This window comes from Hermetia illucens, chromosome 5 (assembly GCF_905115235.1).
Source record: "Hermetia illucens chromosome 5, iHerIll2.2.curated.20191125, whole genome shotgun sequence".
NCBI classification, from domain to species: Eukaryota; Metazoa; Arthropoda; class Insecta; order Diptera; family Stratiomyidae; genus Hermetia; species Hermetia illucens.
In genome coordinates this window covers 9,966,492-9,980,756 of record NC_051853.1, presented here as the reverse complement: position 1 = coordinate 9,980,756, position 14,265 = coordinate 9,966,492, and the positions used below count along the sequence as shown (strand labels likewise).

The 14,265-nt window shown below is 44.3% G+C and overlaps 1 protein-coding gene across 6 annotated transcripts in view; it reads left to right on the top strand.

The window, feature by feature from the left end:
• The first annotated feature begins 2,291 nt into the window (after positions 1 to 2,291).
• LOC119656646 (amyloid-beta A4 precursor protein-binding family A member 1) overlaps positions 2,292 to 14,265 on the top strand; it is a 38,968-nt gene continuing 26,994 nt past the window's right edge. For all 6 annotated transcript variants that reach the window (XM_038063108.1, XM_038063107.1, XM_038063106.1 and 3 more), the window contains exons 1-4: positions 2,292 to 2,482; positions 12,579 to 13,481; positions 13,543 to 13,653; positions 13,754 to 14,216. In XM_038063108.1, coding sequence (XP_037919036.1) covers positions 12,687 to 13,481; positions 13,543 to 13,653; positions 13,754 to 14,216 — 1,369 coding nt within the window. In that variant the 5' untranslated portion in view covers positions 2,292 to 2,482; positions 12,579 to 12,686. The remainder of the gene's footprint in view (positions 2,483 to 12,578; positions 13,482 to 13,542; positions 13,654 to 13,753; positions 14,217 to 14,265) is intronic.

The window sequence follows — 14,265 nt, the reverse complement described above, 5'->3', positions numbered from 1 at the left end:
TGTTTGACCATGATTGTGTACCCGCCCATCGTTGCAATGGCTACAATCAACGAGCTCAAATTCGAATTGTTCTCCCATTCAGCATATTCACCAATGTCAGTCCCTAGCGATCTTTTTTCCCCTAACCTCAAAAAATGGTTCGGAGGTAGACAATTTGGGGACTATGTAGGAAGTTATCAATTCTTATTTCGAAGAACTTGGTTCACACCATAAAAATGGGCAAATGGCAAGTTTCATGCGGATTGCGTTGAAAAATAAAATGAAAAAAAAAAACCCACAATAAATGTTTTTCTCTAACAGGCAGGGAGCTTTTCAGCCCGACATATCTTGAGTCTTGCTTGTGTCCTTGAAATCCAAAGCCCATGACTCTGTGAGGTGTTTGAGGAAAAATGTCATAGTTCTTTGGCCGGTAAGGGCGACGGGCCGGACGACAGTGCAGTAAATTTTGGATTTGAGACGTTTATTGATGCGTGCACAGTTAGATACTAGACAGCTACCTCACTCCCCCTTGCCCCTCAAGGGGGGAAATCAGTGCGAGTACGTACGATTTCAAATTGTTTTGCTTTTGAGCATGAGCGAAATGTAACGAAAATCCGATCAGCTGTGTTTGACATACCGCTCGGACTTGCCAATGTATTGGTCAGATTGGCAAGTTTTTGCTTATGGGTAAGTGAATACGTGAAACAACTTTTTGCTATATGGGTGAGCACGCCGTAGTACCAGAATAGCAAAAGCTCACCGATCTCTCTCTTACCAATACGATTTGATGAAGATTATGCCTTTTCCTTGTTTAGCGTCTCTGATGTGTACAGATAGGCTTCTGCAAGCACATTCGCAAGTGGGGTCATTTTTGTAAGGGTACTGCCTATAGTAGATCTACTGTGGATGCGTGAATGCGGAGTGGCGGAAGGGCGTTTCTTTGATGAACACCGACAGAGCCACGAAGCGGGTTTGATATACCTGCCACTTTTCTAATTTTACTGTTTGGATGGAGGTACAGGAGTTCAAAACAGTGCACGGGTTGTTCACGAGTTAACTGTTGTTGCAAAGCATACCAGATGAGTTTGTGTGGCTGTTTTGCAATTCTTGATAAATCTGTCCTAGTTCACAGTTATTTGAACGATGTCGATGGTATTGAATCACGGATCGGATGGTAATTTGAACATTCTGCTGGACTGAATTTCCTTTTCCATATTGAAATAGTCGTGGTTCCTTGTCAATCAGCTGGGGTTCTGTCTTCTAAGTTGATTGAAGAATTCATTGAATCAAAATCTCGGCTTAAATATTATAATAATGATAAATATTATCAGCCTGGCCGAGGTTTACCACTCTTACACTCTAAGGCGGTTAGGTGTTGCACGGGCTTTCAGACATCAGTGGTTTTAACCTCTTCCCATATCAAACCGTCTGCGATCATTCGCTCCAATAATTTGGAGCTCTTCTCTAGTGGCAGGATATGATTATTTCCCTCTAACATGGCACTGTACGCTGTCTCTCTTGAACCTTAAGAGGTCTAGGTTGGGATCGTCCAGTCACTGCTCCTCAATAGGCAGCATTTTCATCTTCCCGCTCGCTCTAGCTCCCGGGCCTAAAAACTCTTCACGATTTCTTTTTCTCAGTTCATTTTTCTTCCGATTTGTCTTCTTCGAGGTATATTTCTTCTGATTTTCTATTTGAGATCTAACGACTGAAGCGATATTGGGGCAAATTTGTTCCAAACGCTGTAATGTTTCTGATTTACTGAGAAATATAACAGAAAATGAAATGGAGAGTGAGTTCTGAAACTTTACATGGAAAAAGCTTTGAGAGTGAATAGCAATCTAGTAAACGTTACATCGCGATTCAAATTTCCCTGGTTTCAGAAGGTTTGTTATAGTGACTGGATAGCGGATACCAGTTGACCCAGTTGTGAATGAGTACCTGAATCAAATCAGAGTAATTATAATATCTCGGGTGAGCGCAATGCTGACCAGTGTCGATAGTGTACCGTTACGGTCGTGAATGAAGTGCTCTTACACACTTCAAGGCCCTGATCCAATATGGATTGTTGCGCCAACGATTATTCTTATTATTATTATTAAACGTTACATCAATTATGATCTTCGGTACTCGTAACGAATTTCGAGTAGTTGACGTCAATGGATGGACGTACGTCGCTTCTAAACTCAGCCGGGAATCAATTTGACACACTACGAGGGTTGCCCGAGCGACTTTCGGCGAATTCGCCGGGTAGATTTCCGATACCATGCGCAACTCGGCTCCTTGTGTCAAATTGCATGGTTTTTGTTGTTGCCAGTGGAGTGTTTTGGAGTGTGAGGTGGTCGTTTGACAGAAAGCTCGTCACTTTGCGGAAAAAGTCGGAAAAGTGTTTTTCCTCCTGCGTGCAATCGTCGTTGAACTCGACTTTCATGGCGACTTTTGACCAGGCAGCGGTAGAAAAGTGTCCCCGTGGAATTCGACGATGAACGGATCTAATCGTTTGGTGAGTGCAACTTGTGGATTTCATTGGTCAAATTAAAAGTGATAATGTCGCAGTGCCGAGACAATTGCTGTGGAGTTGTGTGACGATTGTGCAAAAATCAGTCCCTCCTGCCTGGGGTATTGATTTTTCCGCACCAGCTAAGTTCCGTACAAAGGATTGTTTGAAAGTTGTGTCTTGAGTCGGAGTGTCCCGCGGGTGTTTGTTTTCGGTTGAGATTTCGGCTCCGCAGCAGCCAACGGGTTTGTTTGATTTTGTTTATCAGAATATATAAATCAGCAGGCGTGACACTGTCTTGCGGTGGGAAGCTTATCATTCCTTGGCTCGGTAAATATTTTCCTATGTGGAACTGCAACTATCAGTTGGACTGAGATGGACGGATCAGTTGGTTGCTGATTACGTTGCACTTTCGTGTGAGGTCATCGGCTGCGATTATGAGCCTTTGTTACATGGGTGCATGGCCCGCACTTCCATATGCCCATGCAGACCAACTTGATCACTTTACGCTTCATTACATTTTGAGTTTATTGAATGCTCACCGAAGAAGACCAGCCCGAGAAATAGCTGGAATTGGGGAAAGGCCAGATTAAGACTGTCTTTGCGCGGCTGCATTACGTGCTTACACGATTTCCAATAACTCGATCAATGGTTGTTACTCTCATTACATTACACAATTACGATGATAAAACTGAACTTTCAAAGTGAAAATTCTACCCTGCTTCCTCCTTTTGTTTCCAATCATCCTTGATTCGCTCTGATATGAGCACAATTACGTTGCAATGGGCCTAAAACTCGAATGGGTCGCGTATGTCTATTGAAAATGTTTTAAAATTTGTGACGAAAACCTTGCCCTTAGCCCAGTGGAAATTCCAATGATTTAAAATCGGATTTTGTCTGGGGGAGAGTCACAGTGTTGTAGCAGCTTGACAAGCAAGCAACTGTTGAATTGAAACCATTTCAATTGTCCTAATGAAAACATGCGCAAGAGATATACAAGATACAAACAAGAAATGCAGAGGAGAGTTGCCTTCAGAAGATGCTTCTGTCGAGCCATAACTAACAATTGCGAAAGGGTCTCAAATTGCCTCATGGCATAGGAAATTTTACAAACATTACAACGAGCTACGAAGGGATATGGTTCCATACTATTTTCACTAAAATAGTCCATTTCTTTGCAAACCACAATTTTTAGGTACACCGGAACATAGACTAGGTTTTTACAATCAATACTCGATAGATGTAATAATTAGGATTTATTAATTTTAATGAATCAGTAAGAGCAAACGACTATTTACACGTTAGAGGCAGAAGAGAATGATCTCGCTTCATGTGTTTCTTTCTGCTCCTAACTCATGGCACACTTTCCTCGCTAGTCTTCCACTCCCGTGGCGAGCTCTACAAAGTGGATAGTTCCGCGCCATCTATTTGTTCGCATTCGCAACATTCGAAATAAATTTCGAATGCTGCGAATCCTGCCGCGCCACACTAGCAACGAACTACGAAGGGATATATTTCCGTACTATAATCGCCTGATATTGTTACATATATTTCTATGCGCATGGCTTAGAGTCTCTTCTGAGGGTGGTAAGGGGGAGCATAGCACTGGGTTACATACCAAGGGCATGGAGACGAGCAAAAGTGGTCTTTATTCCGAAAGCGGGTAAAAAGGATCCTTTTCACCCTAAATCTTTCAGACCAATCTGCCTAACATCGTTCGTACTCAAAACGGTGGAGAAGGTCATAGACAACTATATTAGAACTAACGTTCTAAAGCGTAATCCCCTACATCACTGTCAACACGCTTACCGGGCAGGACGGTCAACTGAAACTGCTCTGTATCAGCTGACAGAGGTACTACGGGACGCCATAGAAACAAAAGAAATTGCACTGTGCGCGTTTTTGGATATCGAAGGAGCATTCGACAACACATCGCACACAGAGATACAGGATGCCCTGAGCCGCAAAGGAGTGGGAAACACCCTGGCACTCTGGATGGGCAAAATGCTAGAAAGCAGACAAATAAAGGTACCGACAGGCACAAATTCTATTATCATGAACACCACTCAAGGCTGTCCACAGGGTGGAGTACTATCGCCGCTGATGTGGAGTATGGTAGTGGATGAACTCCTGGACGTGTTAACTAATACTGGAATACAAGTCCAGGGCTACGCGGACGACATTGTTTTAATCTGTAGGGGCAAATATGAAGATACCCTATGTGATAGAATCCAAACTGGATTAAGGGTTACTAGTGCCTGGTGCAGGAAGGTGGGACTGCGGATCAACCCAAACAAAACCACCATAGTACCATTCACTAGGAGGCATAAGCTGGATCACCTGAAAGCCATAACATTACATGATATGGAGGTGAAACGAGAAACAGAGGTCAAATATTTGGGAATCACGCTAGACCAAAAATTAATTAAATGCCATAATTGACAATGCAGGAGATTGGACTTGCTACTGAGGTATTTGTATTGAGTATTGGACTTGCTACTGAGGTATTTGCATTGAGTATTGACGACCAAATTATCAATAAATTTGCGAATTTTCGAAAAATCAATTGTTGTTATTATTTAACAGTGACCACGCTTTTATGTAACAGATTGTACAGGGGGCAGAACATAACTATTCTCACCAGCCAAGCAGCGATCAAGGCACTTAGGTCCAACCAGGTGAACTATAAACTGGCATGGGAATGCCTTGAGAGACTCAATACACTCGGTTCATCCAACAAGGTCTGGATACTTTGGGTTCCAGGCCATGCTGGGTTGGAAGGCAACGAGGCAGCGGACGAACTAGGGAAGAAGGGAGCAGTAACGCCTTTACACGGGCCAGAACCCTTCTGTGGAATCGGAAACGGTTTCATGGCTATGAATCTAAGAAATGAAGAGAAATGGTTGAGGGAACTATATTGGGCAGGCCTACCAGGGATGGAGCAGTCCCGGGTGCTTATTGTGGGATACGAATCCATGCGCACAAAGGATTGCTTAAACCTCACCAAAAAGAACCTCCGAATCATAGTGGGAATTCTCACTGGTCATTGTCGGCTGAACTATCACCTAGGGAAGCTAGGGATATCTACGGACACTGCCTGCAGGTTTTGTGAGGAGGAGGACGAAACCTCTATACATGTCCTGGGACAGTGTCCGGCATTTGTGCAAAGTAGGTCGAGGCATCTGGGAGAACACTTAATACCAGATACAAAGCTGAAAGATCTGGAATTAGGGAACATACTAAAGTTCCTAACGGTTACAGGCCTGCTTGAGATACTATGATCAATAGGACACTATAACCAGTAAAAGGGGCACAATAGTTCTTCAAGGACGCAGTGTGACTTTCCCTTAACAGAATAATAATAATAATAAGGGTTTGCTTGAAACAGAATCTTATTAAAATCGATTCCTTGTCTCTCTGTCTGTCTTTTTATTTAAGGAGGTGGACATTTTCAAAGGATACTGGACCACTAAAACCCCCCTGACTCCACCTACTCCGTGGAACCATCCTAAGGCACTATATTACGTAGTGGAGTTAACTCACTGTAGCTTGGTCTTCCTTCTTCTAGATGAAGTTCTTGTAACCTCCTCTGCCTATCGAAGTTTGATCTGATCATGGAGTTGGTCGCATTCCAATCCTGTTACCATTCTCCGAACCGAAATTTCTTCTAGATTCCTCCTTTCTTCCATGAATCTGGACAATTGTGCGAGTCCCACTATTATCACTTTTTTTTTCAATGAAATTTTTTTAGTGGGCCCCAAAAATACCCTTTCGTTAGGGCTGTTTACAGGCATTGATATCTTCCTTGTTGTTTTTTGTTGGTAGGAAGGTGAAATGTATTTACGTACACAATGCTAGACTTCTGTCTCCGACAGACTACCAGGTAAAACGCGCCGCGAGAGCGTCCAAGATTCGCACCCGGAACCATTTGACACATTACCTCAGGCCAGGCCTATTCAGTATGGGAGCAAAACTCCGTGGATTCAGGAAGCCTTAGCTACTCTGGCATCATTCCTATTCATCTCCCTTTTTTCGTCTTAAGAATGCCTTGAGTGTAACGTGCCACTCGGCTCCATGTGTATTCACTCTGCAGCATGGATTCAATTACGATTTCCGGGGACCGAAGACAAGAAAAAGGTGCAGCAGGTATCATCCATGACGCCCTTGTAATAAATGCAGTCTGGCGACTGCGATTTCTCGATTTTGTGCAGGTAAATTGAAAATTCGTGTCCGCTGAGCAGCTGGGTCTACCTCACCGTGCTTTCAATGGAACCACATTTCCACCTCCCGATTCTCTTTCCCAAGATTGCTGCCATGCGAAAAGTATACGGGGCTCATCTTCACAAGCGACAGCTTCCTTACTTCCCTGGCCTTTCGTGAGGTATATAAGCCTTCGCTCGGTAGCACGGAGAGCGATCGGAATCACTCCCGCTGTCACCATTGCAGCTAGTTCCGACACGGTACGATAGGAGGACGCAACTCGCAGAGCCTCCCGCTTTTCTACTTGGGCTAACCGCTTACGGTGCATTTCCTTACTGAAGGAGTCAGCTCATATTTCGGAACCGTACAAGAGAATGGACTGAACCATGCTCATCAGCCAGCGACGCCTCCTGGATAAGGGATCTTCGATGCTGATCGTAGCCGCAGCCTTGTCTGCGATGTTGAGAATCTGCTCCAAGGAGCTCATCTTCGTGTCCATCATGATGACCAGATATTTTACCGCTGTCTTCAATAAAACCATGGTTTCACAAATCTGAATAGGGAGGACTGTGGGAACCCTGTCCTTGTTCGGCACAACGACTTCAGTTTTTTTGAAAGCTAGGGAGTGGGCTGAAAAAAGTGCCTGCACGATTTCTTCCATCTTCGCTGCTTCCATAGAACAGAGTGATCGATGGGCACCGAGCGATGGTTTGCTTCATATCTAGTTCTTTAAGGACGCGGTGCGACTTTCCCTTAACAGAATAATAATAATAATAAAATGCGCATGTCAGGGCCTCTGCACTCGAACTGATTATCGTGAAACCTTGAGACTTCCAAAGCCCCCTTTAAGCGGAACCTCGCCACTTGCGTAGTCGGATTTCTTACACGTAATGTTTCACTCACTCGCACGAGCAATTACACACACTATTCCTGTGGATATGCATAATTGGTTCGACTGCGTAGCGTTCACCAAAAAACCAAAATTTTTATAGAATCGTTTTATTCCAACCTTTAATTTTATTGGAATTGTGCTTATAACCGATGCGTATCCTTCTAACTCTAGAATTGGACTCCCTCTGTGGGCTAACATTCGAATTTAAACCATTCATTTATGCAGTGTCTTACAATGTAAACATATTATTTAATATGTGGCGGCAGCGCGGAGACGTGAACCACCGATTGCATCGCCGGCAGCGTGATCGCCTTCGCCGATGCACCGAATTATCTATTTTTGAATAAATTTGGATTCTAGCCCATGACAGAAGGGTCCATGGGTCATCAAGTCCAGGGCGGACTCAGGATTCATTCACACACTTAAATACGAATTTCGAAGATCTAAACTCAGCTTTTGCGACTATTAATTATAATTGGGTTCTCATCCTCATTTCCTTAACATGCAACCAAGCCCTCGACTCTATCAAACCTGCTTTATTGTTATGATCCTTCCTCTTCCAAGTCATGACTGAGGTTAATAAAAAACCTCATCTGAAATTCCCCCCTGTTTTCCGGGAAGCGCTCTGATTTATCTCATTTTAAAGTACCACGGACATAAGGAAAGTCCTTGACAACTAAGTGTAGATGGAAATATTGGGTTGGGGAAAAAGAAATGTGGTATTTGTGATCGAAATTTGGTGCTTTATTTAACATACTTGGAATTATTCGATTTAAGTCAAATATGCGCCGTTTTGTTCGCAAACTTGTTGCCATTTAGAAGGCAACTTCATTATCCTCCCTCCTTATTTGCAAAAAACTCAGACAGCCAGTTTTCGCAAGTCTCTTTTGAGGCCAACTTAGTAGCACCAAGAACGTTTTGCATGGACGGGAAGAGATGGTAATCACTTGGTGTCAGGTCCGGACTATACGGTGGGTGCGATAGGACATCCCATCTGAGCTCCCGTAGCTTCTGGCGGGTCATCAAAGATGTGTGAGGCCGAGCGTTCTTCGGGTGGAACACAACATCATTCCTATTGACCAATTCTGGTCAACCGCTTGCTTCAAACGGTCGGGTTGCTCACAGTAGACGACCGAATTGTGAGTCTGGCCGTAGTTAAGCAGCTCATAGTGGATGATTCCCTTCCAATCCCACCAAACACAGCAAAACCTTCTTGGCCGTCAATCCCGGCTTAGCGATGGTTTGGGTCGGCTCGCCGTGCTCCGGCCACGATCTTTTTCGCTTGAGGTTATCGCACGTGATCCGCTTTTCATCACCAGTCATCATCCGCTTCAAAAATGGGTCGAATTCGTTCCGTTTCAGTAGTGCATCGGAGGCGTTGATTCGGTCCAAGAGATTTTTTTCCGTCAACTCGGGTGACACCCAAACATCCACCTTTTTTTGGAATCCAATCTTTTGCAAATGGTACCAACCGGTTTTATGGTCTATACCCAGTTCCTGGCCAATCGAGCGAATGCTCACATGTCGGTCTACTTGGATGATTTCGACGATTTTATCGGTTTCTAAGACGATTGGCCTACCAGTACGGGGTGTATCCTCGACATCCACTACACCAGAACGAAATCGATCGAACCAACGCCGTACTGTGCGAATCGTTACAGTATCGGGTCCATAAACTTCACAAATTTTTTTGGCCGCCTTCGTTGCATTTTTACCTCTCAGGTAGTAAAAACGTAAAATATGACGAATTTCTTCCTTGGTGGACTCTATCTTTGACGCGCTATAACTTGAGACTGAAACGTACGATCACAACACTGTCAAAGAGGCACTTGTCGCACAGATTGTCGTCTTCAAATTGCCGTATAGAATGACCCGATGCGATAAGTACAACACAAGATATGTTTAAGTGTCGCCATCTATTGACAAAATACGACATTTCCTTTTCCCCAACCCAATATTTGGCCAGTATCGAGGCTGCATTGTATAGTTGCCACAAATCTTATCCAGGGAGTAGCCCATTAATCGCACCTACCCCCTTTTGTCTGTTCCTGGCAATGTGCTTCAATTCACACCACGATTTTTGAGAAGCTTGTACTTCGCTTCGACTGTTCTACACTACGTAGTTGTAAGCCAGCCCCTCGTTGCCTACGAACTTTTTCGTGATGCGTGATGTATGGTGATGAGATAGTTTCTATGTGCAGCAACTTATGTTTCCTTCAGGACAAACTATGTTGCACTTTTCGTACTTTTTGACGTTAATGGAGGCGTAGTGCGTCGCGCTTATCTTTGCTTGCAGTCACTATTAGCTCCATACGATCATTCATCCGGCTCTACACTGCTACAGTCAGCCAGCTTTTACATTCTCTCTTGAGATAGTTCTTACATTGATACCAGCAACCCTGTTCACCTCTCTCGCTCCTACGCGGACTATCAATAATTTTCCTTACCGTGTAACCTTCCTTCCCTCCTTCTCTTCCTCGACCGAGTGTAGCCTGTATCGCAACTTGTTCAACATTTTCCCTTGTCCTTCTTTCTAACTTTTATACACGATTCCTGTTAAGATATTTGAGTCTGCTCTTTTCTCAGAGTTAGGCAAGCGCCTGGGTTTCAAACGCCACAAGACCACTTCATATCATCCGCAGTCCAATGGGATGTGGACGCTAAAGGCAAAAGGCAGCCTTAATGGGTCGTCATCCACCGTGGTCGCAATTCTTGTCTTTCGTCCTCCTCGGCATTCGCATAGCCCATCGAGAGGAGTTTATGGCCAGCCCCGCGAAGATCGTATACGAGCAGAATCTGCGGTAAAGCTGTGCTGAATATCAGAGTAGGGTTAAACATGCTCGCAGGTCCCACCATATAAGGACTCCTTTAAAGTCCTGGAGCGACGGGAGCACTCCTTCAAGCTCGACGTCCAGGGCTGAAAGCTTTCGTCGAATCAGGCGATGCTCCAAAAATGTTAAGTTAAATAGAAGTAAAACAATGAATAGCAGGACACATCTCCGCCTTGTCTGACTCCGCTGTGACATCGAAAAACAATTTTCGTTGTTAAAAAATCTTTTTCGATGTCACGCTCCGCCACAATACTCCATCGCTAGCTGAAATCAAAGGAGTTTCACCGAGGAACCAGACCAGACGCACGGCTCCCTTAACTCGGCTGCCGCAAGTTAAAACGAATTCGTTGCGCGTCCCTTCTCCTGGTTGCGCTTCCTTTTTGGAAGAAGGGCTTCAGTGTAGCCAAGGAGACCCGTTTGACTGTGCCCCTGACGTTGAGGCTATAAGGTATCGGCCTCGCTCGAGGACTTTGAAGGGGCCCTCGTAATGCGGCTGCAGCGGGATAAGGACATACGTACATGATTCGAGATCCCTGGGCACGTCAGTCACGGTTTTCACGTGGTTGGTGGAGGCTTCAGCTTCTGCATTCCGTCCTTGAGCAGACACAATAGACCAGTAACGTAGACTTCCGACGTGATGTCGGAAACAGGGTCGTTGAGAAGTCTCAGGTTCTCCTCGTATAACAGCTCCGCGGAACTTGCTGAAAATTCCTCTCGGTGGCTGTTCGGAGGCCAAGTAGAACGAGTGGTAGGACCTGCGACCAAGAAGGGTCGTTTTGGGTCATTATAGCGGCCTTCAGCGTCCTTTGCCATCTTTCGAGCATTTCATTGTCGGTTGTCCGGTGGTGTTTAAAACCGAGGAGTTTGCCTAACTCTGAGAAATGGGAAGATTTAAACTGCATTCCTTGCTCGGTGATTATAATTACCGACGACGGGCGTGGAATCCATTCTCGACGGAGGCACTCAAAACAAGATTGTGCAGTAATGTCTTTCTGAGGTATTGCCTCACTGCGTGAATCTATCGATGATTGTGAGGCAATACCTAAAACCGTGCGAGTCTCGCAAAGGGCCAATGATGTCGAAGTGGATTGTGTGAAAACGCTTGGTGGACCGATGGAACACTCCTACCTTGTTCCTCACATGCAAGACTACAATCTGGCATGCGATGCACTGTTTGGTCCAACAATTAATGTCTTTGTTCATGGACGGCCAGAAATACTTTGCGGTGACTAACCGATTCGTTGTCCCAATGCCTGGGTGCGCAAGATCGTGAACGGCGTGAAATACTTTCTTTCGGAAATCGGTAGGAATATATGGCCTTGGTCCCTTGTCTGAGGCCTCACAGTATACACTGTATGTAGAGCCGGAAATAGAAAACTCCCTAAATGTGTATTTGGAGTTGGTCCTCAGAACTCCGTCGTCTTTCTACGCTTCGGCAATTGTCGGAAAACTAACGGTGGCTGGGATGTTGACCTCTGCAACACGTAGCAAAGCGTCGGCAGTCATATTATCTTTTCCGGACACGCGTTGAATGTCGGAAGTCAACTTTTGTTTTAAAGCAAAAGTGAGTGGCTTAAGGTCCGTGAACCATGTGGACGGCCTGCCTTCAAGGGAATAACGGAAGCATTTACCCAGCTAATAACTCACGATCATAGTTGTATGGTTCCATTGAGCAGGATTCAGCAGTTTGGGGAAGAAGCTCAACGGTTGCTAGATTTGTTTCACTTTATGGTGACGAATAGCATCTAGGGCATGTCTGAGGCATTGATGGATACGGCTAGGGGTGCAGCTTGCTGGAGGAATACCAGAAGTGTAGCATCTACCAGCTGTTGCTTAGGTCTCAAACGCCACGAGTTACATTTGAATGCTTTCGACACGCAAGTTGCTCGCTCCCCACCACTTTTCTTTCCAACTACTTCAACTCCTTTATATCGGCCTTTAGTGATTGGTTGAAAAACTTCCTTGGCATAACCCTAGGCTTTATCAATTCTGAGTTCTACTAGCCTGGGCTCTCCTCCTTTTGCACGGTGATAGGGCTTGGCGTGAAAACTTTTATTGTCTTGTAGGTAACCAACTCCATCAATTATTTTCGATTGACCTCCCAGGTATCGTGTCTAGGGGGCTCATTGCAATTTTGTACATGACCTTATTTTGACCATATTTGACCGATTCTTTTCAGCTCGAATCGTAAGATTTACATCGCATCGCAACTACAAATTTGACAATAAATTATAAAGATAACTCGCACGTATATACTCAATAGTTTAGCGAAAATTTGTTAAGAGAAATGAACCCAGAAAACGATCGGGGATATCCCCGCAATACCCCAAATACCTATCCGAAGTTGAGCAATGATTCAGCCCTGGACAAATCAGATGTCCCTAAGAATCCGGAACGCTTTGTTTTGGAAATGCGAAAACGCAGTCCAAACACTACCCCAGCCAGTACAGTATTAAATTCGCCGGATCTAACGGAAGTTCACTATTCTCAAAACCATCAGCATCAGATTCGGGTAGGAAGAAGTCCCGTCAGTCAGCATGCTAATCACACTTCGTCGACTAGTCCTGGCTCGCCTACCGATGTAGGGAAAGTGAGTATTGGATTGGTAAGAGAAGGTGAAATTGTTGTTTTCGATGATATCGATACGAATTGGATCAAGACGCCTGAAACTGAAATTAGCAATGAGGATGTGTTGAAAGTGACGAAAATGATCGGTCAGTTACCCATTGCTGAGTACGAGGGCTCACCCCGACGAATCGGGAACCATCAATACGATATGCAGCAGAAAAATTTCCAGACGGAAAGTGTTAATGCAAGCACTCCGTCGTCGTTGATACCACCGCGACCTGGTTTCCCGCAAAGAGTATCGACGAATGGTCATGAAACAGAGGCTTCAAATAACGACGAGCTTGATGATTCAAAGAATAACGGCGATAATGTTAGTAGTAAAACACCGGCCTTTGATTATCTATACGAATTTTCCGAGACTAGAAAAGTTTTAGAAGAGTTTTTCAAATGTCCAGCTGCCGACGATGAGAAGAAATTCAGCGATTGCGCTGAAAGCGATGATTTGGGAAGTTATGTAAGTTGCATTGATGGGTTTTCGTGAAGCTTTGGGGTATGTGAATGTTTTTCTTCCTTAGGACCAAGATTATGCTAGAGCAGTAGATGAGTCGGAGAAGGCGTACATTGGACAACGACTAGCTCGCATTCAAGATGAAGAGTTTGTGATTCATAAGTCATCTTCTAAGCGGGTAAGTGCGGAGCGTTTCTAGTAGAGAACGTTTATTTGTTTCAAATTGATTATTTAAGTATTTTATGGTTAGTTATACTGGGATATTTTGCATTTTTAAGGCGGTTGAAGATTACGATCAAAACGACTTTGAACTGTACATTGACTCGAATAGTAGAAGTAGCGGAGAAATAGTTGACACTGAGCTGGCAGTGAACGTACGTCGCCATTCGCGGAATTTCACCCTGTCACCGGAAACAACTGATTACGACTCAAACTGTGGCGATTTAGATAGTCTCTCGAATGATATGAATTGTCAGACGGACTTCGGCAGACTATACACTAGCATGCCTGTCTTAGAAGATGGTCTATCAAGTGGACATGCGTCGGATACTGAGAATAATTTGTCGGTTATATTAGATAGGACATTTATAGAGATGACTCCCATGGAGAATGTTAAGACGGAACCGAATTGTGAAAAGGAGAATTCAATAGCATATAATGATGCCGAACTGACTAGTAGTAACAATGTAAATCACTATAAGAACAATAAAGATAGCAAATATGAACAAGTTCATTCCATTAGTAAGTAACCACGTAAAAATTATGAATGTTAACTAATAAGTGATGTTTT